The sequence below is a fragment of a genome, unplaced genomic scaffold (genome assembly GCF_019419815.1).
Source record: "Pyrus x bretschneideri cultivar Hongxiangsu unplaced genomic scaffold, Pyrus_bretschneideri_v1 Contig28, whole genome shotgun sequence".
Lineage (NCBI taxonomy): Eukaryota > Viridiplantae > Streptophyta > Magnoliopsida > Rosales > Rosaceae > Pyrus > Pyrus x bretschneideri.
Window position 1 is genome coordinate 1546362 of NW_025999590.1, and position 25913 is coordinate 1572274.

The 25913-nt window shown below is 38.0% G+C and overlaps 3 protein-coding genes and 2 long non-coding RNA genes across 7 annotated transcripts; 4 read left to right on the forward strand and 1 right to left on the reverse strand.

The window, feature by feature from the left end:
• Positions 1-1967: 1967 nt before the first annotated feature.
• On the reverse strand, positions 1968-3653 carry LOC125479236. 2 transcript variants are annotated; one of them, XR_007259894.1, is made up of 4 exons: positions 3280-3653; positions 2844-2915; positions 2689-2757; positions 1968-2392 (listed from the first exon to the last, which is right to left on the reverse strand). It is a non-coding gene; the product is annotated as an uncharacterized LOC125479236 (long non-coding RNA). The 2 variants fall into 2 exon arrangements; XR_007259893.1 differs by having other exon boundaries at positions 1968-2757.
• Positions 3654-6108: 2455 nt separating this feature from the next.
• On the forward strand, positions 6109-6524 carry LOC125479209. Its single transcript, XR_007259884.1, has 2 exons — positions 6109-6247; positions 6327-6524. It is a non-coding gene; the product is annotated as an uncharacterized LOC125479209 (long non-coding RNA).
• Positions 6525-9527: 3003 nt separating this feature from the next.
• Positions 9528-12583, forward strand: LOC125479373 (receptor-like protein 7). The gene is made up of 2 exons (XM_048588617.1): positions 9528-10651; positions 10951-12583. Exons 1-2 carry the CDS (start codon positions 9528-9530, stop codon positions 12581-12583), a joined length of 2757 nt encoding a protein of 918 aa, XP_048444574.1.
• A 3559-nt stretch (positions 12584-16142) lies between these two features.
• Positions 16143-18904, forward strand: LOC103952105 (zinc transporter 4, chloroplastic). 2 transcript variants are annotated; one of them, XM_048588518.1, is made up of 4 exons: positions 16143-16420; positions 16503-16560; positions 16737-17467; positions 18177-18904. In XM_048588518.1, the coding sequence occupies exons 1-4, from the start codon at positions 16406-16408 to the stop codon at positions 18630-18632; spliced, it is 1260 nt and encodes a 419-aa protein (XP_048444475.1). In that variant the 5' UTR covers positions 16143-16405; the 3' UTR covers positions 18633-18904. The 2 variants fall into 2 exon arrangements, with proteins under 2 accessions (XP_048444475.1, XP_048444476.1); XM_048588519.1 differs by having other exon boundaries at positions 16751-17467.
• A 645-nt stretch (positions 18905-19549) lies between these two features.
• LOC125479183 (probable beta-1,3-galactosyltransferase 12) lies at positions 19550-22497 on the forward strand. Its single transcript, XM_048588256.1, has 7 exons — positions 19550-20143; positions 20378-20530; positions 20630-20712; positions 20801-20900; positions 21012-21125; positions 21299-21441; positions 22003-22497. The coding sequence occupies exons 1-7, from the start codon at positions 19713-19715 to the stop codon at positions 22089-22091; spliced, it is 1113 nt and encodes a 370-aa protein (XP_048444213.1). The 5' UTR covers positions 19550-19712; the 3' UTR covers positions 22092-22497.
• Positions 22498-25913: the final 3416 nt, after the last annotated feature.

Genomic DNA, 25913 nt, shown 5'->3' on the forward strand with positions numbered 1-25913 from the left:
ACTAGAAAGTTGGGATTAGAAAATGCATGAAAGATTATGTTTAAAATAAAAAAAAAAGGTTGTGTTGTAGTAAATTGTTTCAATTTAGGTACAGTCATACCCAATGTTGTGAATAAAGGTTTTGTCTGGAATAACACTGATTTTATAGCATTGCGGTTCCTGCTAGAATAAGAATAAATTTACAAAATGATATGCTTATTTTGGTAAGAAATTAACAAATCAGCTATAATTTATGAGAGTACATGTAAGAACAGGTTAAACACTTTAAATAACTATAAGTTTTACAAAAAAACTTTTCAATCCAACATCATCCAAAACTATGAAATAACAGAATATATACCAAGATTAAAAAAATAAAATAAAAAATCACAGATTCAACTTTCAAAACATCTAAAACACAACTTTCACAATATTCAAATAATAAATAAAATTGTTGGTGAAAAGACTGAAAGGAAAAATCCAAAATTATTTACCGTGAGTATAAAGGGCTTCAAAAGAGGAGAGACAGTGAGAAGGGTTGGGGGTGGTGGGTGGGCTAGAAAATAAGAAAGTGAGATTTGTTTTCTTCTTCTCTGTGCATACGGTCAACACTCAACACAAAAAACTGCTAAGTTTTGGATGTTAAATAAAGTTTAGTTTGAAGCAATTGATTCTCTAAAAAATCAGACCAGATTAAATACTTCTAAACAATTTTAATTTAGCTCTTAGTCTAGTGGAACAATAATGTTTGAAAATCAAAGAAAATATAAACGATCAGATATCAGTTAGACCACTTTATCTTGCATACAGATTTATTTAGTAACGGTGCCCGCAGGTTTTTGCGGAATTGAATATTATATTTAAGATTATGCAAATTCATTCACTTCATAAGCAATGTTTGAGTCAAGAAATGAGCATTACAAATGCGGAAGGAAAAAAAAAAAGAATGAAAATTCAACTTGACAAAGAGACCTCAATAGTCTGGCTCAATTCATCATTCAAGACTTGGTCCAACTGTAATTTGCTCACTCTATTCCTAAGCAAAAGAAAACCAAACCAAGTTCAACAAGAATTATGCACAATCTTTGTGAAACTATATAATGAATAATACAACATTGTTAAACAAACATGGGCTGGAGCATCTCCAGTTCTTGGCAGATCAAATTTCAATAAATAGCCACACATGTGAAATTAAAAAAAAGAAACAGATCTCAGAGATTAATAGTTTACCATCAGCGAAGATCTCCGTGAGCAAGGTCGGCCTAGACGCAGTAAATCACGTAACGCCTTCAAAATATCCATAGAAAGCACAACACCAGCAACAACCTCAATGCAATTCAAATCCATAGTGCTTATGATAAAGAACGAAGAAAAAGTTATTTATTACAACCCCGCAAATTATATACCTTCAGCAAAACCCCAAAATTCGAACTCCAGCATTTCCTGAAAGCAGAAAAGAATGAAATCAGATAGCCACACGCAGCATCCTAGCACACAAACAAAACCCCCAAAATTATAAAAAGAAAATTTAAACACCAAATCCATCTGTAAATAAAAAAAAAAAAAAAATCAGGCACATTGAGAAATAAAATTCAGCAACAAATTCCCTAAAAGCAGGAAAAAATGTGAGTAGTGTACCAGGTTGATGTCCGACTTTTAGGGTTGGTTTGGTATTTCTGTGCTTTGAAAAAAAAACTGCTTCTGCTGTGCTGTGAGAATAAGCAGCTGTGAAATAAAGCAGCAGAGTGTTTGGTAAATTTTTTTGTAAAAGTGTTTAGGAAAAAAAAAAGCATTATTATAGTGTTTGGTAAACTTTTATGTAAAACAGATGTGAAAAAAAGCTGGTTTGTCAAAACTGGGTTTTGCAGCTTTTTGTTTTTGGCTTTTTTTTCACCCAAAACTGTGAAAAAAAGCTGAAGCTAAATGTTTACCAAACACAAAAACAGCTCCCAGCTTGTTTTGATACCAGCTTTTTTCAGAATCACCTCAGTACCAAACCAGGCCTTAATCACATTCAGTGAATGACCAAAAAAAAAAGTAACCTAATTTCTTCATTTCAAAAAGTGGAAAGAATTAAAAAAAAAAAAAAGAAAAAAAAAAGGGTTTTAAGTTTTTAGTACTTACTCACCATATATATTGTAAAATATTCATTAAAAATCTTAAAAAAGAAAAAAAAAAAAAACGTACAATCAGATCATGTCATCCCGGGGAACGAAACAGTAATTATAAAAAATCGTTGACGCATGCTAAGCTGGATTTTCTAAAAACATAATCATTAAGTGAGTTGAGAATGAATCAAAGGTTGGCAAAATTACGTACTGGATCTGTAGCAACATTCCCTTCTGTTATAAACACATATGCAGACGAAAGTAATTTTCTCCTCAACAAATAGTCATGAATATAAACATCAAGCCTGAAGCAGACAACAAAATCGACAATAGGGCAAAAGAATAAATATCAAACGGATTTGATCATCTAATTAAACCATCGTGATAACATATCGACACACACATGAAAATTTGACTATCTAATTAAGTAATTTACAAAAATGCAAACGGATTTGAAAAAGTAGAAATCCCATCTCACATGTATTAAAACGATTAACAATTCTTAGTGAATCATCACAAAATAGGTATAAAAAACTAACCATGTTTCTTAATTTAAAAAATGGGAAACTTAGAGAAAGAGTACTGAGTTCTCAGTTCTTACAACAACGAAAATAACCATATCTTTTCATTTTGAACTGGGGTTGATTTCTGTCATCAGCATTAACAAAACCTGTAATTTCAGCATGTACTAATTAAATTCAAGCTGACCAACTTCCAATTCAACCAAACGAAAAAAGCAATTACAATCAAACTAACCTGTCTTTGCCATACGAAGTAAACCACGTCCACGTCTCATGTTTCGTATTCGTCAACAACACATTGTCCATTCTGTACGCACACAAAAAACACTCAATATTCTTACCAACATTATACAAACTATATAGGCGGTATCATATATGTATTTGCACATAAAGTATAAATACTTTTTGATAGAATCAAACTTAAATTTAATAAAAGGATTAATCACAAATTGAAATTAATTGTGGTGTTTGAGAAAGACCAGGCTAGCCATGGAGTCAATATTCAATGAAAGCAAAATCAATATCAGATGATCGGGTTTAATTACCATGTCTGATCTAAAATTAGCTAAATATTAAGTAATGCTTATTGCTACAACAAAAGCTATATTCCAAAAAAGGCAAAAGAAAATCGACACCAAGCATGTCTATAAATTTAGTTCCAATCAACTCACCTTGTTCCCCACCATTCCCTTCAGTTTGCTCCGGCGGAGCGGTTTCTGTACTACTTCCGGAAACCAAATTCTCCAAGCCACTCCCTCCTTCCCCAGCTCTCTGCTGCAGTAATTTCTGTATATCCAACAGTCTTCTGTTCACTTCATCCAATTTATCTCAGTTTTGCCACATCATTTCATCTCTATTATATTAAATAAGAAATAGAATTATAAATGTATTAGGAGATAAATAATATAACTATTTATATCAAACTTGATTGGGAATAGAACTCTGAGGGAGTGGTTTAAGCCACTCGTATTATGGGATGACAGTTTTACTTAATAGGAGGAAACTGTCAACAGTTGGATATATATGGATTTGGTCTCTCCTCGCACAATCATGTTCAAGTTCGTGGGCGTGGTTAAAGGCGTAATGGGTATCCTCAGTAGTTTCCGGGTGTTTCTCGAAAGTGGCGGCGTGTGGCTCCGGGGATCTGTACTGGTAGAGGTTGATGGATTTGAGCCTCTGCAGCATAGAAGGAGATCCGGCGAGGCATCCGCCTTGGTGGTGGTTCTGGTGGTGGTACTGCTCTGGGTCCTGGTGTTTCTGGGTGGAACCAAGTTTGAAGCAATGGCGATGGTGCCAATCATGACATTGAGGAGGAGGAAGAGAACAGTGGGAGTGAACCAGCTGTTCATGGAAGCCCAAATTCAAGGCAGGGATGTCACGGATTCTTCAAACATGGCTGACAGTGTTAAAGAGAGAGAGTGGAAGGTGTAAAAATTGGGAGATGAAGAAGAAGGGCAGATTAGAAAGCTTCTGTGTGGTGTGCGCTTCTCTGCCTCCTTTATTTGGGTGGAGATTTTCATCACCTTGTGTAGGGTTCTTGGTGTTTTGTGTGGAAATTTACTTGTTGATTTATTTATTATTATTATTTTTATTGTTATGATCTGGAGGGAACGTGAGGGTGAGTGATGGGTATGCGTGTGAGAAACGGACAGAAAAGAAGTGGTTGTGACAAAATGTAAGGTTGTGGGTGGATTAAATAGAGGCTAATCGACTTAGGACTTGTAGCGTTTGTTATTTTACGTTAGCGTTCAAGATTCTAAGTTCGATCTATCTCTTTTCAATGTCGTTTACATTTTTTTAACAAAAAAATTATGTTTGTGTAGAAAATAAAGAATATGCGGGATCAACGGGCTTTGCGGTGGAGTTGGCAAGAGTGATCACTTTTTGCACCTGATGTTCCGAGTTTGATACGGCAACAGCAACCATCTATGGCATTTGCTTGTGCACTTGAAACGACTGCGTTTACGAAGGTCTTATTACCTTTATTAGTCAAGGGTTCTCTCCAATCTTTACAGATAGTGGCGTACAGTTAAAGTGGAGTTTTCCTTATACCAAATCTATGTAGAAAGAAAGAACAGTTGGGTATAGGATATTCTTCTTCTATGTACTAGTTTGCATGTCTAAAATGTACTAAATTAGTAAACTTGATGTAACATAAAGTGAATCAAATGAACGTTGGATTCTTTATTTCTTTTGCGATTACTGATACACACGAAGGTTGAGATAAATCAACATTTGGGTTTCATTTTACAATCCGTAATTGAATGCTCGAAAATTTGAGAATTAGCTAGATTGGTTAAGTGTAGTGTCTTTTGTACAACTTCTTTTCCTTTCAACTTTCATGACTCGTTATCACCTCTTACTTTCAAGTAAACATGTTCATCGTTCACAACTCTTATCAGTGATTAGGGTAGTTTCAATGGGTCACATTGAAGATAGTGGAAGCGTTTGAAGTGCAAAGTTACATTTTTAATCATTTTTGCCGGAAATAGGGGCAACATGGGCAATGGGCATGGCCGGCGTTGTCTAGTAAATTTTGACACACAGCATGGTAACCTGCTAACATGGCCCTCCCCCTCCGCCTTTTCTTTTGTTTACTCCAAATAGTCGGTAGCAGTCTTGCAGGCAAACACAATACAAATGGGCTCATTTCTCATTGGACTGGCCCAACTTGCTAGAAATCCGCTGGACCCGGTTCTTGTCGATCTTGTCTAATTATCAAAGAGATGGGTCAAAGGTTTACTTCCAAACACCAATATTATTCTCAACTTGTTAATTATCACTTAAACAATTCGACATGTGTGGGGTTTTATCACAAAATGTTTCGGTATTAGTTGTAGTTGGGTTATGATATTTAAACTTTTCTTTCTCAAATATACAGTTGATATGAAATATTTCAACACGGATCCATACTACCAAGGGGACTCACCCTATAAGTGGGGCCAAGAGACCCACTCCATGAGTCTGATACCATGTTGAATTATTAGAAATACGAGCCAAATGCCCACTTCCAATAGCATCAATATTGTCCCCAACTTGTTAATTATCACCTGCACATGTCGACAGATGTGAGGTTTTATCACAAAAGGTCTTGGTATTAGTTGAAGTTGGGTTAAGATATTTAAACTATTCTTTTGTCAAAGATACGGTAGAGCAGAATATTTCAACACAACTCAACTACAAAATTTCGTGCACATCATTTTTTACGGATGAACAGTTGAGATTTAACTAAGTTTAACTAAAATCTTCATTAAATCTTAACCTCTCTCGTTCCTTGTTTTCTTTTTTTTGAGTCATAACTTCTCCCACTTCTTATATAAGTAAACATGAGCGCAGTTGATTGATTAAGCAAGTAAACAGTCAATGAACAAGTGTCGTCACCGTGTCAAATAATGTCGACACATCTCGTTCACGATTACTTCATCTCTCTCACTGCTTTGTTCAACTGCTCTCTATCGTCCTCACCAAGGTTTTGTATAATATACATACATACATACATATGCGTCTATATGGAAGATTACTCGTCCTGATAGAAACAGAATGGATCAACTCATGCATTCTGTCTCATTCCTTCCTGCAACTTATGCCAGTTGCTTTGCCACGACGATCTCGGATTCGTGGATTCTCGGGTTTGTTAAGGTAATCGTATTACAAACTTCCACACTTCGTTTCCGAATAGACGAAATGTTTACTCAAACTGTTTTGGTTTTGGGTGCAGTGAAAATCTGTTCATTTCTTCCATATCCGAAAATGAATCAATGATGGCAACATTCGGTGGATTCCATCTAACTGAGTGCGGAGATTCGAACTTGGGACATGATTATTTAATTGGCATATCAAGTTTTGTTTATAAGCATTTGTAGCCCTATGATGGCTTGCACTTCAATAAAATACCACCTCACCCTCATTTATAAGAGATTTTTTAGTGTAACCAGAATACGAGATGATACACCACGTGTCACTATACAAATAGTGGGCTATGTGTGTTAAAAAAGTTAATAACTTAAAAAATACAATTTTCCACCATTTATATAAAAACACGTGGTGTTCCGGTCACAAGAAAAAATTTCTCCTTACCTATATAGACAAGGATAATGTGAAGGAGACCAAATTTTTTAAACCAAATAATGTGTCACCAATAAGAAGCAAACACATTAATCGACACTTAATTAATAATCCAATCATCTACAACCAGATCATTTGAGCACAGACAAATTCGAACCCAAACAGATCCGAACAAATTTGGCCCTTCCCAACTAAGCCAAACTGAGAAGGGTCGCTTGGATGAGCCATACCGGGCACCCTTTGGTCGTGCTCAGTAGATTACACGAAGCTCACATACTATCACACAAAGAAGCATCTCCAGTGAGAGTACCGAACGACATATCATACGGGTGCTCTTCATTAGGTGACAAATTTTTTATCTCTTGCAAGTTTCTTTGGTATATATGTTTTCTTTCTAACCACACCAAATAATGTGGAAGACCCCAAGTGCGACCATTTGAACCATTTGTGGGCATCAATTCCATTGATATTCTAAAAGATAGTAGAACATATTTGAGTCAAGGAAAAAGAAAACAGGAAAAAGAGGAGGTAGAGAGCAGCTGCAACAACAACATCCCCTGCAGAGTCCCAAACCAGGTATCCAAATCAAGAACTACTTCCACATTTATTGGAATTAATGTTGTGTTTTGTGCTACGGCCAAGGACGTCCTAGATATTAGGAAGAAGTGAAGAAAGACAGGGTTGATCATACGGTTCTTGGTCATGTTTGAATACTCTATTGGAATGTTTGAAATTTGAGGTGTTGAGAGAGACAAAGAAACTTACTGATAAAATGATGGACGGTAGGATTTTGAATACAACAACAATCAGTTTGAACATAAAAAATAAAAAAAAGTAATTAAACCAGAAGGAAGTTTTCCTGTTACCGCTGATGAGGAGGGAATTCGATGAAGTTTCATCGTCATTCCTAAGAAACAAGCTTGTAAGAGAATTGACTAAATGGATTATTATAGTAATGATATAAACACAAGAAAAATAGGTAAAGGTGGATAGAGACAGTGAGTAATTAACAGAGTTTCGCCATAGCTACATCGACCGCTTCCTCTTGGCCTGCAAAAGTGTCAAAGATCAGTAGCACCTCAGCATCCCAATTAAATATCCGTTGCTGTCATGCATCAGTGCATTTGAAATAAACCCCAAATTAGCAGGAGACTTGGTCTTCTGAGTTAAATTAATCAATAGTGGATTATATTCCGTAGTGATATTCTTATACTAACTAGTTTTTTTTTATTTTTTACTTGTTTCTCAGAGGGGAAAAAAGAAGGAAGAAAACCCTTAGTTACAGTATCAGAAAGGTAAATGCAACTTCTGGGTTTTGCTCGAAGTGTTGTGTAATTGCATAAATGGCAATGGTAAAAAAAATTGATTTACTGTTATCAACACAACGTCGGCCAAAAGTTACCTTTCTGAAATCCTTCAGGTTGATGGAGATGAAAGCTGCTAAATGTACAACCAAAAACCCTCGAGCTTTTAATCTGTTGGTAGTAAAAATTTAAAACACACAGCGTCTTATAAATGGATGCTATGTAAGTAACATCTGCATACCTCCAATGCAGCTTCTTCGTCGTGATCCATGGAGATTGTAGCTTCCAGGTGCCTGTGTTAGCAGTCCCATGTCGGTGGAGGTAAAGAAAAGCAATGATTTTAAATAGGATTGCCCCATTCTAATTAATACCGAGGCTTTTTGTAGTAAAATCCTAGACTTGACGGTTTTGACAGGTGGTAAAGTTGGGAACATAATTGGGGATAGTATCGGTGTCGTTAGAGTAGACCTCCCTAGGCCCGTTGATCTAAAAAATTTCAACGTGGTATCAGAGCTCACGTGTGAACCACCACTAAATGGGGGTTACACGTGAGGGATTAGTAGTGGTTGACACGTGGGCTCTGATACCATTCCTACATCCCCTTGCATGAGTGGTTGCGATATGGTTTATTATGATTTGTGGGGTCAGACTCGGAGCTTGTCCTTTGCCTTCTACAGAAAAATATAAAAGTAAAAAGATGACTAAATGCGGTGAAGGTGGTAAAGCTCCATGCTTGACGGATTGGGTAAGTGGTAAAATTGGAGTGGGGCTCCCGGCCGTCGATCTAAACAAATTTGACAGCCTGAAAGGGTATTTTTTTAGGACGGTCTATACTTTCAATTCACACTTTCTCCACAATTTTTTTCTCTCTCTCTAGTGCTAAGTTAAGGTTCTATTTCTACCATTATCTTGTCTCAAATGAAAAACATTTAGTTTTTTAGGTGTACTAGATCCTGTTATAAGTCCATGGCCGGCCCTGATAGGCGCCTCAAAGAATTTATATGTTGGAGTATGATAAATGGAAAGAAAATAATAATTAAAAAAAAAAAAAAAACTGCCTATTGTCAATAGCTTGTGGTTGGTATGTTGGTAAAGGCTCTGTTACTTGTATCTTCCATCTTTTATAGCTCGCCTCGAGCCCTTAAATTCTCATGGCCGGCCTTGTCTAAGTCCCCCACACAAATTAAAAGGTATTGGAGAGCTTGGATCAACATTGCAGTCCCTCAATCAAAATCCAACCCAGACAGCAGGAAAAGGACAGTCAGAGAGAGATCGAAAACCTGATTGATACTTCGATACTTAATAAAATTAAGTTGATGAGCATCATCTTACCAGGAAAATTAGTGAACTAATTAACTTTAATTAATCATTCTTCTTTTGCCTTTTCACGTTTTGTTTGTATTGCTTTGTCTGTTTGATTAGGTATAAAAAGAAAAGGTTTTAAGGTGAAGCCAACGCGCAAATGCCATGAGATTAAAACCCACCATATCAACATTCAAACCTCCTGCATATTTCCTTCATCTGTCTTATGCTTCAAATTTTATTACAAAATGAAAATTTTGCTCATTTCCCTTATGTTCTTGATCGGGACTGTTACTCCAGCCGAAAGCAAGTGCAATGAAGATGACCAGTCGTCGTTGATCCGCTTGAAGCAAAGTCTTAACTTCAGTTCTTCTGCTTCCACCAAGCTTGTTACTTGGAATGCAAGTATCGACTGCTGTTTTTGGGTCGGAGTAAATTGCAGTGCTAATGGCTATGCAGTTGGTCTGGACCTCAGCGAGGAACGGATCCTAAGTGGGATTGACAACTCCAGCAGTCTCTTCGATCTTCAACATCTTCAAAGCCTCAAATTTGCTGATAACGGTTATCACCACTCTCAAATTCCATCTTCTATCGGAAAGCTTGCAAATTTAAGGTATCTAAATCTATCCCAAAATGTCTTTTTGGGGCAAATCCCAATTGAGATTTCGCGCTTGACAAGGTTGATTGTTCTTGATCTTTCTGAAACTTACTTAAAACTTGAGAACCCCAATTTAAGCATGCTGATTCGGAATCTCACCGAGCTTGAAGTATTATATCTTGATTCGGTAAAAATATCAGGAAAAACGAGTGACTGGTGCCAAGTAATATCTTCTTCACTTCCAAAGCTGAGGGTGCTGAGCTTGTCCAACACTGATCTTCTGGTACCTATTGATGACTCTCTTGCCAAGCTTTCATCTCTATCCGTGATTCGATTGGATTCTAATGCCATATCTACTCCGGTTTCATCCTTCTTCGCCAATTTTTCAAACTTGACTTCCTTGAGTCTTCATGGATGTCAGTTGTATGGAACATTTCCCCAAGAAATCTTCCACATATCTAGACTACAGCATATTGACTTGTCCTTCAATCCGCTGCTTCAAGGTTCCTTACCAGAATTTCCGAACAACGGATCTCTTCAAACTCTGGACTTGAGCCGCACAAATTTTTCGGGGTTATTGCCGGACTCTATTGGCAACCTCAAAATGTTGTCCATGATAGATCTCTCATTCTGCAATTTCTATGGATCAATCCCAAAGTCAATAGAAAATCTCAGACACTTGTATGATTTAGACATGTCAGAGAACAAGTTCAGCGGTTCCATTAATTCCACTCATTGGGAAAACCTTGTCGAGTTGATGTTTGTCAGCTTGAGGTACAACCTGCTTGATGGAGGAATTCCATTGTCTATGTTTTCTCTTCCACTGCTGCAAACATTGGTGCTTTGCAACAATAAGTTCTCGCACCATTTCCATGAGTTCTCCAGCGTCTCTTCTTCGAACCAATTAAGCTCCTTGTTTTTGGATTTCAACAATCTCAAAGGGCCAGTACCGATGTTTATTTTTAGTTTCTTCAGTTTCTTTCACTTTCTTCAAACAACTTGGAAGGCTCGTTTCCTCTAAGTGGTCTTCAGAAGCTGAGAAATCTGGTTTTTCTTAATCTTTCATGCACCAGCTTGTTCATTGATCGTACCGGTATCAATTCCTCGTATTCATCCTTGCCTCGATTGGTTACAGTGATTTTAAGTTCTACCAAGCTGAGAACATTTCCTGATTTCTTGAAATATCTACCCAATTTAGGCACCTTGGATCTTGCAGAAAATCAAATTCATGGAGAGATACCAAACTGGATATGGGGGCTCAAATTTCTTCATTATCTAAATATTTCATGCAACTCCCTGGCAAGTTTTAGTCCTTTACCCAATCTCACTTCTGCTCTAAGTGTGCTCGACCTTCACTCTAACCAGCTTCAAGGACAAATCCCAGTTTTCTCAGCACCTACAATGTGGATTTTGGATTACTCCAGAAATAATTTGAGCTCTACCATACCGACTAACATTGGTGAGTTCTTGACGACCACCAAACTCGTCTCACTTTCAAGCAATAACCTCCATGGCATCATTCCGAGATCGTTGTGCAATCTGTCAACTCTTGAGATTCTTGATCTGTCCAATAATTCACTCAGTGGTATGATTCCTCAGTGCTTGACTACAATGAAGACGCTTGCAGTGCTTAATTTTCGGAGAAACAACCTTACAGAGAACATTTCTTACAAATTTGATGAGCATTGCAATTTAGAAACTCTAGACCTCAGTGGAAATCAAATCAAAGGCCTGCTTCCAAAATCTCTAGTCAGCTGCACAAAATTAGTGGTATTAAACCTTGGATACAATCAGATAATGGATACTTTTCCCTGCTATTTGAAGAGCATTTCCACCTTGCGAGTCCTTGTTCTCCGATCCAATAAATTCTACGGAGGCATTGGATGTCCGAGTACCAATGGCACCTGGCCAGTGCTTCAAATCATAGATGTAGCTCACAACAATTTCAATGGCGAACTACCTGGAGGATTGTTGACAACATGGAAAGCTATGAAGGATAACAAAGCTGATGCAAATCACCTTCAGTATGAGAACAGAGCCGGTTACGGTATTTACTATCAGGACTCAGTAACAATTGTGAGCAAAGATTTGACGATGGACCTGGTAAAGATTCTAACTATCTTCACCGCAATCGACTTCTCTGGCAATAAATTCCATGGACAAATACCTGAAGAAATTGGAGAACTCAAATCATTGTATATTCTCAACTTCTCCAACAATGCTTTCACAGGTGAAATTCCATCATCATTGAGTAACTTGGGAAACCTGGAGTCTTTAGATCTCTCAGTGAACAACCTGAGTGGGCAGATTCCACCAGAATTTTCCAAACTCCATTTCCTCGCATTCATGAACCTCTCAACCAATCACTTGGTTGGCAAGATCCCAAGCAGCACTCAGTTTTCAACATTTCCAAAATCTTCCTTCGAAGGTAACACGGATTTATGGGGGCCTCCTTTGACAGCATATGACAGACCACCGATGTCGTCGCCACCAATGTCAAATGGAAGCGATCCGAATTATGGCGGTGAGATTAATTGGGATATTCTGAGTGCTGAAATTGGATATTTTGTCGGCCTTGGATTTGTCATCGGGTCACTGATGTTTTGCGAGGGATGGAGGAACTGGTATTACGAGGCTTTGGAGAACATGTTCTTTAAGATGCTCCCTCATCTGGACAAAAGAAATGGATTCCAGATGTTCTTTTAGATGTTATCTTTTAATTGTTTTTTGTTCTTCACTGTGATTTCATGTTTATCCAGTACTTCAATTCAGTAATTTCAAAAGTTCGTTTCAGTATTTTAGTTTCGTAATTTAGATTTTGTTTCTGCTTTGCACTTTAAATTTTATTTAGATTATTTTAGTTCATAATTGAGTTCTTTATCAAATCAATCCCCACGACCAGTACGTTCAAGTTGATACGATTCATCATACACATCCATATCACCTACCACTCCATCGATAACCTAATCTACTCACCATATCCATCACGTGCGAGTCTCTCGACGCTATCAATTTCTCGCCCATCACAAGAACATTTGAATTCGCCTATCACCTCACAAGACCTGTAACGCGTTTCACAGTCAGGCACGAAGAACCTGACCGCGACGAGTTTCTTCCTCAGTCACAGACAACCGCAAATCACGTTTTACTCGCTCGGCCCCCAGGCCGCGAGTTGGCCCGCCGACAACACGCACATTAGAAAGACCAAGAGATCCCGAAATCCTCAGCTTGTTGGCCGACACCGATTTTGAGATCTTTATGTTCTTGATCATGACTGTTACTTCAGTTGAAAGCAATTGCAATGAAGGCTACCAGTTATCCTTGTTTCACTTGAAGCAAACCCTTACCTTCAATTCTTCTGCTTCCACCAAGCTTATTACTTGGAATGCAAGTATCGACTGCTGTTCTTGATCCGGAGTAACTTGAAGCACTAGTGGCTATGCAGTTGGTCTTGACCTCAGCCGTGGATCCATAATTCATGGGATTCGCAACTCCAGCAGTCAGCTTCGATCTTTAACATCTTCAAAGCCTCAAATTGCTGCCAATGAAGATTTTAAATCTCAAATTCCTTCTGCAACTCATTGACTGCTCACTCATTCAATAGTCTATATGATCAATCCCTCTGCAACTTATGCCAAGGGAAAATCCCTAACAAATTTCTCCAACACCAAAGATTCATCTTTTTGCAACCGGCAGACAGCAGGCACCATATAATATTTTCAGTACCAAAGTCCTGCGTCAGCTTTCCGGCCACCTTGTAGTGGTCCAGCTCAAGATTCCTCGACACCAAATGAGGATGTTGCGCAAGCGATCGGATTATGTCATCATGCTTTGTAGAAGTAGTGGTCACGAGAACAAAAGAAGGTGGGTAAGCAACCAAAAAGACTTTCATGTAATGGGAGCTACTGTAGAGACATGTAATGTCAGTCTCGCATAAACAATGATTTCAATGCACGACTAATGCATACACCCGGGATTCGCCGAAGTGGCATCTCAGTTGTTGGTAAGAGAATGTAATACGTACGCTTCAACTCAAAAGGATAGTATTTTCCTTTGTAGTATTAAAAAGTCTTAAATTCGACTTACATGAATAATAAACTTGATGCATAACTATTATAATTCAGTTATTGTTTGGCCTACGGAAAATTATTACACCTTAAACAGAATATCATTGTGTCAAACAAAATGTTAGACGAACTTTATAAAAGGCAAGCTATGAGCAAACAATTGGGCCTTACATATGTAGTTACCCTTGTTTGGGTTTTATTGTTTTGCATGTCCTGGTATGAACTATGAAGGTTCGTGATCATGAGTCCTGCTCTCTTAAGGTATTCATTTCAACGACATGTGAGGATCAAATGTCCACTAACTACAATATTATATTAGTTTATATCTAAATGTTTAAAAATTTTGACAACTTAATAAAGCAAAATAAGTTTTCTAAAGGTTTATAGATTTTAAGTTGGTGTTGTTTTATTAAGTTGTCAAATATAATAAGTCTTTGGTTCTAAACTAATATAATCTTACGGTTAGCATTTCATCCTCACATTCCTCATTTAAAGACCTTAGGAGATTAAGACTCTCATAATATAGCCCTACTCCAATATCGTTGGCCCAAAATATCATGAATGTGGAAGTGGAACCAGAACTAACATGCTAAATAAAAATGAGGATCATCTTGGGATCCTCTTTGTGAGGATTCCGGCGATCCTCCAATCACATTCGTTCATCGTATATTGTGCAGTCAAAATTATTATAATTTTTTTTATTTAAAATTAAATATAAACAGTACCTGACGAAAATTGGTCACATGATATACAATGAACAGACGTGATTGGAAAGGAAGATTATTACATAAGCTTTATTAAATTTAGATTTTAAAAGATTTAATGGAGTTATAAATTTGAGTCAATTTTCACCAAATCTCAAGGGAAGAAGGTGAAGAAGATACCTTTCAAATAATGGAAATATTTTTATTCACCATTCTTAAGTGATGAATAATGATGTTGCTCACCACTTTATTTATCACCGTTAGATAAATTTAAATTTTGAAATATGTGTAATAGATAAACACAGATCTCAAAACATAAACTAATCTAACGGCATCATGTAAATGTGATGAACAAAAATGTCCGCTTCCAAAATTTACCAAAATTCATAACACATAATTATCTTTTCAAATAAAATTTGAGTAGAGTATTTCTGAATTTTTAAAACCCTTTAAATTTGAATTGAATTCACCTGAATTTCTGTAAATTTCAATAAAGTCCAAAATAAAAATTCAAGCAAAACACAGCCAATTTTTTACATACCACAATAAAATCCAAAATAAGAATTTGAGCTAGATAACGAGCGAGCGGTTGTAATCCCTGCAAAGTGAGTCTATCATAAAAACCTCCGGAAGAAAAAATGTAAAAAAACATGTGACGCCGATGACGACATTCAACATCGGCAAGGAAAAGAGCCCAAATGACAAATCATTTTCTACTATTCTATATACAGCAACTCACTACGTTTTCAATCACGTTATGACTTCTTTTAAATCATTTTCTAATATTCTATATACGGCAACTCACTACGTTTTCAATCACGTTACGGCTTCTTTTTCCGTTTAAAGTAGAAATCTCAATTTATTAAGGAAATTGTTATTGGCACTTTAAAAATCTCATTTTACACTCTCATAAGTATATTTTTCTTTCTTATTATAGAAAGTTTGGGATGTAGAATGAGATTTTTGGAGTCCAGAATGAGATTTTTGGAATGCTAATAACAATTCCCTTTATTAAAAGAGTAAATTGTAGATATAGTCATTTAACTTTAACTCAATTGGAGTAATAGTTCCTCAACTAAAAATTCATCATCATTGGTCCATCAACTCATCAAAATGTGCACCTATGATCCCTCAACTAAAAATTCATTACCATTGGTCCCTCAACTTTAATTCAACTGGAGAAATGGTCTCATAACTTTAACCCAATTGTAGCAATGGTTCTTCCAACATAATTCATTTTGACAAAAATTTTGACGCAGTTGACGAAAAGGACCATAATTACATACTTTGATGAGTTGAGGGATCCTAATTATATAAATAGTTATTTCAACATAACTTATTTTAACAAAATTTTGACGAAATTGATGAAAATAACTATAACTATACATTTTGATAAATTATGAAACTATTGCTCAAATTTGATTAAAATCGAAGGAGCAATTTACTCTTATTAAAATGTGGGGAAAATGTCGACACTCTCGCGCTCTTAGTTTGGCAAAAAGTCGCAACCCCAGCCCCTTCACCTTCCCACGCTTCCTCCCTTTCGTAGAAAAATGTCGACACCATTTCTCCATCAACTCTCTCTTCTTCTTCTCTCTCTCTCTCTCTACACTCTTCTCTCCCAACACACGCCATGACTGAACTCGTGTCCTCCGCCTGATCAAAAGAAATCAACCCAATCGGGATTCGTGTTCGTCGATCAGATCATCAATTTTCACAAGATTCCATCTTTTATAAACCCACGTACTATAATTCCCATGTCGTTCGTTGAGGTTCGCTCTCTCTCTCTCTCTCTCTCTCGATTTCCCGATTTCTCTGCAATTCTCTGACTGAAACGCTGCGTTTTCTGTGCAGGATCTTTGGCCGTTGCTCTGCCCTCCAGGCTTCCTAGAAAAATCTCGGCTTTTCAAAGGTAATACTCATTAATGTCATCTCCCACTCTGAAAATCCGAATTGGGATTTCTGCAGTCGAATTAAAAGTTAAGATTAAAACCAAATTAGCTAATTGAAGAACAAGAACAAGTCTCGATTTTCTGAAATCTGCTTTGTTTTTTGCGGTTCTGTTTTTCATTTGGGCGCTCAAATCAGAGTCCCTTTTGCAGTCCATGGCCAACACGAGCTGCGGGAGCGCGGAGCTCGAGGCTTGCCGCGACGAGTCGGCGGCGCTCGTCCTCAAGCTAATCGCCGTCGCTTCGATTCTCGTGACCGGAGTCGTCGGAGTCGCAATTCCCCTCGTCTGTAAGAACCGCAGCTTTCTCCGCACCGACGGTAGCCTCTTCGTCGCCGCCAAGGCCTTCGCCGCTGGGGTAATTCTTGCCACCGGGTTTGTCCACATGCTCCCGGACGGGTCGGCCGCCCTGAACGACCCGTGCCTGCCCGAATACCCCTGGACCAAGTTCCCCTTCTCGGGATTTTTCGCCATGATGGCCTCGCTTGCCACGTTGCTCGTTGACTTTGTTGGGACCCAGTATTACGAGAGGAAACAGGGGAAGACTCGCCCCGCCGAGGACCAGGTGCGGGTTGGGTCGGATGACCCGGAGATTGAGGCGGGTCCGGGTCCGGGTCCCGAACAGCCGGCGAAGGAGTGGAATGGGAAGGTGTTTGGGGAAGAGGAAGGCGGTGGGATGCACATTGTTGGGATGCATGCGCACGCGGCGCACCACAGACACAGCCACGCGCACGGCCAGGCCGGATGTGACGGGCACGTGGCGAGGGAATCCGAACAGGAACACGGGCACGATTCGCACGGGCACGGGCATTCTCACGGGTTCGGGGATGATGACGAGGACGGTGGTGTCCGGCACGTGGTCGTTTCTCAGGTACTTTTATTTCGGTTTTATTTTTATTTATTTTACCGCCTTACTTTTTGTTGTTTGCGTGTTAATTATTGCTCTTTAATTTAGGGTCCATAGAGTTATAGAGTGATTTTTTAATGTGATCGGTATACGGGATGTACATCACGTGTCATTATTCAAATTATGGGATATGTGTATTAAAATTTTAATAAATTAAAACATAAAATTTCTCACCATTTCTATTAAATAAGTGATGTACCAATTGTGTTCCCGTCACAATTAAAATTTTCTCAAAGTTATGCTGGTCTACTTCGTAGGTAAAAATTATGCGTCATTCTGCCACGTGTCGTGACAAAATCAATCTAAGTGAAGTGAACACTGAGAAAAAGTAAGCGAAATAAAAATGAACGGAATTTCGAATTTAAAAGTTAATCCCATTAAGTTGATTGAGCATGTTAAACTTTTTCGTGCCGATGCCAGCCATTTGGAAGGGTGTGTGGGCAGTCGAGAACTTGAGATTGGAATGTTCATGAGCTGAGCTAGACTGGGAAATAGTATAACTTATATTTATCTGAAATGTTGGGTCGTCGTAGTATTTTGGAGTACAAGTTATTGAAATTTCACCTTGTTTAGTAAATGTTAGAATCAGTAGCGCTCGTTGGCTCATCTAGACATTCGTGCTTGCGGGTGGGTGGTTGTTATTGCGGCGTTTAATATATTGTTTCTTGTGCAGATTTTGGAACTTGGGATTGTATCACATTCAGTGATCATTGGCCTATCACTGGGAGTTTCACAGAGCCCATGCACCATAAGACCCTTGGTTGCAGCATTGTCATTCCATCAGTTCTTTGAAGGTTTTGCACTTGGAGGCTGCATATCTCAAGCACAATTCAAGACCCTATCAACAACCCTAATGGCCTGTTTTTTCGCCATCACAACCCCGCTTGGGATAGGCGTTGGGACCGCCATTTCCTCGTTCTACAACCCGTACAGTGCAAGAGCTTTGGTCACCGAGGGCATCTTGGATTCCATGTCGGCCGGAATTCTAGTGTACATGGCGTTGGTTGACCTAATTGCTGCTGATTTTTTGAGTAAGAGGATGAGCTGCAATTTCAGGCTCCAAGTTGTATCTTATTGCTGTCTCTTCGTTGGAGCTGGATTGATGTCATTACTTGCAATTTGGGCTTAATTTTCTTATGTGTTTTTGGGAGGTTAATGTTTTAGTATTCCAAGTGAAATTGAAATTCTTTCCACATGTTTTCTGTGATAGGGAAGAGTTAGTTGTAGTCATTCAGAATGCGATGGCTCAAATATAATATAAAATCTCCATTACTTTTGTCAACAAAGACTAAACCTTATCCTAGTAGGAGGATTCGGCTGTATGAATTTTAGAACGCTACTACGTTGGATTTTGTGTCAAGTCATTTTAAACGATCTTCAATTGTGGTCACTCTTACCTTACTTTATATCTTTGTTTTTAATCATAATTTTTCACGTACACATCTAACAAAGCACCTCATTTGCGTTACATTTATTTTACATGTTGGTTAAACAAAGTGTCAGTATTCTCAACTCTGCCACACTCATAACAATGAAACAAAAGAAGTGTCTCTAATGCAATTAAAATTTGATTCTTTTTAATTAACTTTCAGTCCAAACTATGTGTCACGATCACTAATCTTGTGATTCTTAAAACAATTTAACTTATCTTGTTTTTAATTAATTAACTTTAGAGAATTGGCTAAGATGAATTTACAAATCTCAATTGGTAGAACTGATGAAACCAAGTATTCACAACATATTGATCAAAATACTAAAATGAAATCATTTTGCAGCAATTAAAATTTGTGTATTTATCATTCTAGGCGGTTTTCAGTTAACATTTCATGTGATATGTCAAACAATTAACATGTCGATATTGATTGTCATTGTTATATCATCAATAATATTATTATAAACTCTGCTTATGTTAAAAAACGACATGCATAGAGAATTCATGTCAATAATATATGATATTGATACATTATCAACAAAAAACGGACGTATTGGACAAAAAACTCCTGAAAAGATGGAAATCCAATTAGAGTTGGTAATGGAGAACCAAAACTGATAGAAAGAAAAGTAAATGAAAAACCCAAAAAAGAAAGAAATCAAAGTGAAACTGAAAGGAACTAAAACCCAAGTTGAATGGTAACTTCCAACCTCTCAAATCTTCAGCAGCCCTGAGATCTAGGACACTTCACACTGCACACTGTGGGAAGTGACAAAAATGCCACTCTTTTTCCACCGCCAATCTTCTCTCCCCACCGCCACCGCCACCGCCACCTCGCCCTCCTACTCCTCCAAGCTCCTCAAGCCCCTAAAGCCCCATCCTGCCACTGTCCCCACCCGCACTCCCCTGCCCATTATCGTCTTTTCACTCGTCTCCCTCTTCATCGGCCTCGCCGGAACCATCTTCACCGTCGCCGCCTTCCGCCGCCCGACCCCCATTCCCATTTTCCGATGCGGCAAATCGGACGACACATTCCGGGGGTTCTACTCTCTGTCGAAGTCTCGGCAGGTCGGTGATAAAATTGGTGGCTTGGTTGATCGGCCCAAGCTTCTTGGGTTCGTCGGAATTCAGACCTGGTTCGGCTCGGCCGATCGCCGTGCAGCGTTGCGGAACACTTGGTTTCCTTCCGACCCAGCTGGCCTTTTGAGGTAAATTTCAGCTTTTTGCAGTCAATCTGATGTTGGTTTTTATCAAATTTTGTTAAGTTACTAAATTTATAGTTTATGTGCACCTGCTTGATATCACTTCTGGGTTTTGTATGATCAATTACTTAGCATTGATTTTGATTAGCTTAACTAAGATTAAGATCGACAATCTGGGTCTGATTGAATGTCCTTTAGCTCCTTATATTGGGAGAGTAAATTTGTAACATTATCTTGTAGGTTGGAACAAGCTACTAGTTTAGCATTTAGGTTCGTTATCGGGCGGTCGAAGGATGCAAAGAAGATGGCGGAGCTTCAGAAAGAGATCGATAAGAACAGAGACTTTTTGGTTATTGATATCAATGAAGAATATTTAAACCTTCCGTGGAAAACGTAAGAGTCATCAGTTTTTATTTAAGTTTTTGTCATGTCGATGATGGATTTGTGTTCTTGGCAGTTCATGTCATATTGCTTAATCACGCTGTTTCGCAGGTTGGCATTTTTCAAAGCAGCATTTCAACTTTTCGAAGCAGATTACTACGTCAAAGCCAATGATGACATTTATTTGCGTCCAGGTATATATTATAGTGCCAGGCTATATGCTGTCATGAAGCCGTGAAAATGAGTACATTGGAGTTTACTGATGCTTCCGTAATTTTTCAGATCGACTAGCAACGCTTCTAGCCAAGGAACGAACACATCCACAAACCTACATTGGATGCATGAAGAAAGGACCAGTAGTCACTGACCCTAAAATGAAATGGTTTGTTGGTTTTCAACTTGTTGTCCCAGATTGTTTACCTTTGTGCTCGGTTAACATTTTTTGTAATAATCTGTCCGTTTGTAATTCATCAACGGTCTGTTTATTGTTCAGGTATGAGAAATCAGGACATCTAATTGGGAATGAATACTTTCAGCATGCTTTTGGTCCTATTTATGTTCTGTCTGCAGAGGTGGTAGCTTCATTAGCAGTCGCTAGAAATAACAGGTCAATCACCTGTTTTTTATTCGTTTTTCTTTATGTTAGCCATTGTTTCTTTCAATTGTCAGCTTTTGCCTCGTTTCAATAAGTTATATGTTGAATTTGCTTAGGCTTTAGTTTTAGCTTCTCATTTCGTATGGACGTCCCTTTGTTTGATAGATGTATTTCCTGGCTTTCAGTTTGAGAATGTTTAGCAATGAGGACGTCACGATTGGATCATGGATGCTTGCTATGAATGTCAATCATGAGGATAATCGGGCATTATGTGACCCTCGTTGCACGCTCACATCCATTGCAGTGTGGGACATCCCAAAATGTTCAGGTACTTTATCCAACAGATCACATTGTTAGTCACAAATATTTAAAGAAAATTCCTAGTTATACTGGAAATTAAATTTGAGAGACCAATGGTTGATTTCTGGTATTATCATCTACATAGACGGAGGCTTTTCTTACCTTTAATAAGAAAACTGGTGCAATAATTCTTCTTATGCTAAATTCGATAAGACCATATTCTTACGTTCAAAGAATAAAACGTTTTCAAGTTGACTGAGGATGACCTTTCCGTCGAGTACTCTTTAAACAGGATTGTTGGCCAGTATTTCCCTTTGAAACAAAATTTACCTAGATCTCTTGTTCTGGCTGGCGTTTGTGATAAGTAATACCAGAACTCCAGTCTTGGACATAGCAAATGAAAAGCACTAAATGTCTTGTTTACCAAAGAATTTGATTGTTAAAGAAATAACGTCTCTGATAGTTTTGAACAGACAACATGGCTTCTTCTACGTGTACTGTGTTGGCCTTAGTCCGAAATAGAAATGTTTTGAAAAGGGTGTTTATCCGTCAGATGCAGTGATGTGAGAAAAATCTTGAAAACTTGTAGGTTTGTGCAACCCAGCTATTAGGCTGAGAGAGCTTCATGCGATGAGAATGTGCTCCAAAAGTCCGACGCTGCCTCCTGATGACAGATAATGAACTACGGCATACAATGCCCTCCAACGACAGTAATAGAGGAAGGTCAGTTGGCTTCATTGACAGTACCTTGTTTCTTAAAAGATAAAATGAAGTCTCCTGCAGCCAGCTACGGAGAACTTGAGAGAGTATTTTATCCATTTATCGGCACTTCTTGTACAAGTGATGTATTATAAACAGAGCATTTTTCTACGATCCACTCCGTCTGAGGGAAATCGAAGTGCAATCTTCGATTTCACTGCATATGTACAATACCAGTCATACAAGAAATACATGAATATACCAGTGTGTTTGTGCAGAAGACATGGATTTGAAGACTATATGTTGGTGTTGTAATTGTCCTGTGACTGTCCAGTTTCTGTTTTATGACATACAGAAATTGTCACTATTGATTTTGTCACGGAAACTCGAAATGATATCATTTTCTCCCAAAGACCAAATACTCTAGCTATGACATGAGAATTGCTAGGAACAGTCGCTCGCATGATTAATTTGGTTGTTTTTGCTTTGTGAGTTTCACAACTATGAATGCCTGGATCACTCCACCCTTACCGACGCATTTTTGTTTCACAAGCAATTTGGACAACAGCTGGTACAATAATACAACATATACGAGTCCATTTGCCTTTAAATTAGAAATCTACTGCCAGGCTTAATTAAGAAAGACATTGAATTTTTCAACCATGCCCTTCAAAAAAGAGAAAAATTTAATTTCAGTACAACAGCTTGACTAACTAGATGGTCACTTCCAAAGGTAACGTATCTCTACATTTGGTTACCATCCAATCCTACGTAAATACAATCTCAAATGCACATTATCCCACTCTTTGTGAGAATGACTTGATCAACTGATTGTCCTACTTAAGTTTTTCTTAAATAAAATTTTGGAGAAGTCATGATGTTTTAACCGTTAAATTTTTGTTTTAAAATGCGAAAATCAAGACCTAACGGTTAATACAACCACAGTACTCGGAGCACCAAATAATTTTTGTTATCCGAGTTTCACCACCACAGTTTAAAGTCGTACAACTACCCCAAATACGGACCTTCGGATCCGCTTACATAAAAAGGTCAAAGGAAATGTCAACGGTCGTACACAAGACCAGCGATATAGATCAGCCGCACAGAATCACGAGCCCTTCCCAAATCTGGCTACCGAGGACAGTACTTTTGTCTGTACGTACGTCAGCTCCGATTCCTCAGTTTCAGTTTCAACTTCACCACGACATAAAATACGTCCACGTCATCACCGCAGGTCCACGTCTCCTACGTGGCACAGCCCCTGCCAGCGTGTCACGTGCTTTTCTCCCCCATTTATAATCCATTTGTCCTCGCTTTTTCACACACAACACACACACTCACTCCGCTCTCTCCTCTGTTTTACTCTTATCAGAGTCCGACCGCATGGAAGCAGCTGCCCCAGAGTTTCCTCCGCCGGAGTCTTCCGTCTCCGTCTACATCGCCGGAAAGTTTCCGGAGCTCAGTGACGAGCTCTTGCCGGAGATTCCTATCAAAGAAGAGTTGATTGAGGAGGTCATGCAAGAGCTCTACAAGGAGATAACGACCGCCAACGCCCCCGCCGCTACCACCACCACTACAGCTACTTCTGATTGCACTAAGCCGTCTTCACCGGCGGCGACATTTCCGACGCCGTCGCTGGTGCTCGGGAATGGGAAGAGCGAGAGCTGCGGGGCGTCGGTTTCTGACTCCGCATCAACGGTGATGGTTGGAGTGGAGTTCGTGGGGCCAGCCGGAAAAAAAGGTGGATCGCCGGAGAATGGGGCGTGGAGGAGTGAATGCGGGAGGGGTACTCATGGGTTGGTGGTTGGGAAGGGAGGAATGGACGGCTGTGATCATGCAGGGGAGGTTGATGATGAATGGCTGGAGAGAGTGCTGATGAGCACGTGGGGCCCGGTAGACCTTGATCCATGGTTCTGATGCTCAGCTGGATGTTTTGTTGTTGTAGAAAATGTCCGTACACATCAAATCAATAGTTTAAATAGTGAGGTTTTATTAAGAGTAGAAAGGAAGCTTCCGGACTCAAAAATGGTCATATGCTACTAATATTTACGTGTGTAAGTTAGGTCAGTTAATGAAAGTATTTACGTTTTTATTTGTGTTCAAAATTTTGAATTATTAATCGTAAATTAGAGTTGATAAACAAAAAAGGTAAATCTTATTAGATATTAATTTCTCTTCTCTTCTTTCCTTTTCTTTCTTTTGTTTTCTTTGCTTCTTTTCTTTTTTCTTTTCTTTTTCTTTTGGTAATAGTCTCTTCTAGTACTCCGGAAATGGAGAGTTCATCATTTTTTTTTTGAATTATTATTTTTTTTGAATTTATGCTTTATTATCCACCAATTAAGCAAACACTTAAACATTATTATGGTTTGTTTGTCATTTTGCTTTTATGGCCTTAGGAAATTGAAAATTTTATTGTCATTTGAAAGAAGAATCCATCTTTATCCCTTGACATAGCATTCAGTGCAATTTTCTTAAGAGAAAGACTTACATGGAACGAATTCATCGTCACTTAACATTTTGATCTAATAATGCATTGTCATGTGTAACTTTTTCTTCACATATCATTATATTATTAGATCGAGATGCCTCATCAATGAACCTGTTCCATATAAATTGTTTTCCTTCCTTAAGAAATTTCAACAATGATACCTATTTCCATCCTTTTTCTTTTAACTTATTTACTTTTAAAACAAAATATGAGTGGATGTGGAAGGGAAACTGCGAGAATCATTTCTTATTCTAAGGGAGATAGCAATTGAGTACCAAAATTAGATTGTTATGCCGCGAAGGAAAAATGTCATTTTAACTAGGGAAAACTAACGAAAAGTTCAAAAAAACTTTCCTTTTAATGAAAAATCATTTTTAAAGGTATAATGAATAGTACTAGGAAAGGAAAATGTATAAATGTGGTTTTTCCGTTAAAAGTGAACAGTACCGGGAGTATTTTGTTAAACCTCCATTTTAACTAAGGTAACAACCCACTTAGCAAACTAAAAAAGTAGCAACTGACTTTGTAATATACAAGACTAGTAACTACTTTTTTAAGTTAGCAAATTGAGCTCTGCAATATATTTTATTGGAAAGTGTTGTTTAATAAAAGATTTGAAAATAAAATTTAGGCCCCACAAGATAAGATAAACCTAAGATATTAATATTCTACAGTGAAAAGTAAAATCTGAAGAATTGGTTGAAAAGTGAGTTGGAGTAATAATGACATGTAGAACAACTTTTTTAGATCATATTTACAAATTATGTGAAGTCTCATCAATAAGAGATAAATACTTTAATTAGTATTTGATTAGTAATTCAATCATCAATAACCACGTCATATGGTTTACAAAATACTGTTTCATAGAGGGTCTCCCTAACATTACCTAAATTGAAATGGCAAAGTTTTAAAATAGCATAAAATTGCCAAATAAATTAACAAATAACACTTTTAAGAAAAATTTTTGCTGACTCCTTTCGAGATGCTAAGCAAAGATGTGCGAGTCTACCATCTCTATTATTTGACTGACAAAATAAATAGATGAGTTACATTTGCCTGTTTTGCAGCAATGGGAAAATTAAATCGGATGAGCTAGCTTAGCTCGGCCAATTGCCAAACATGCATGTATGTAAAAGCAAACTTGAAAACAACTTCCTCTGATAAGGCCAGTTTCCGAACAAATCCATCTACTTGTCTCTTGTGCAAAATGTTGTACATGCCTACATGTGTGCTTTTTTGTTGATTGGAAGAAGCTAAGAAAATCTCAAATGTAATCGGTTGTGAATGCGACAGAAGCACTTTTATCATCTGAT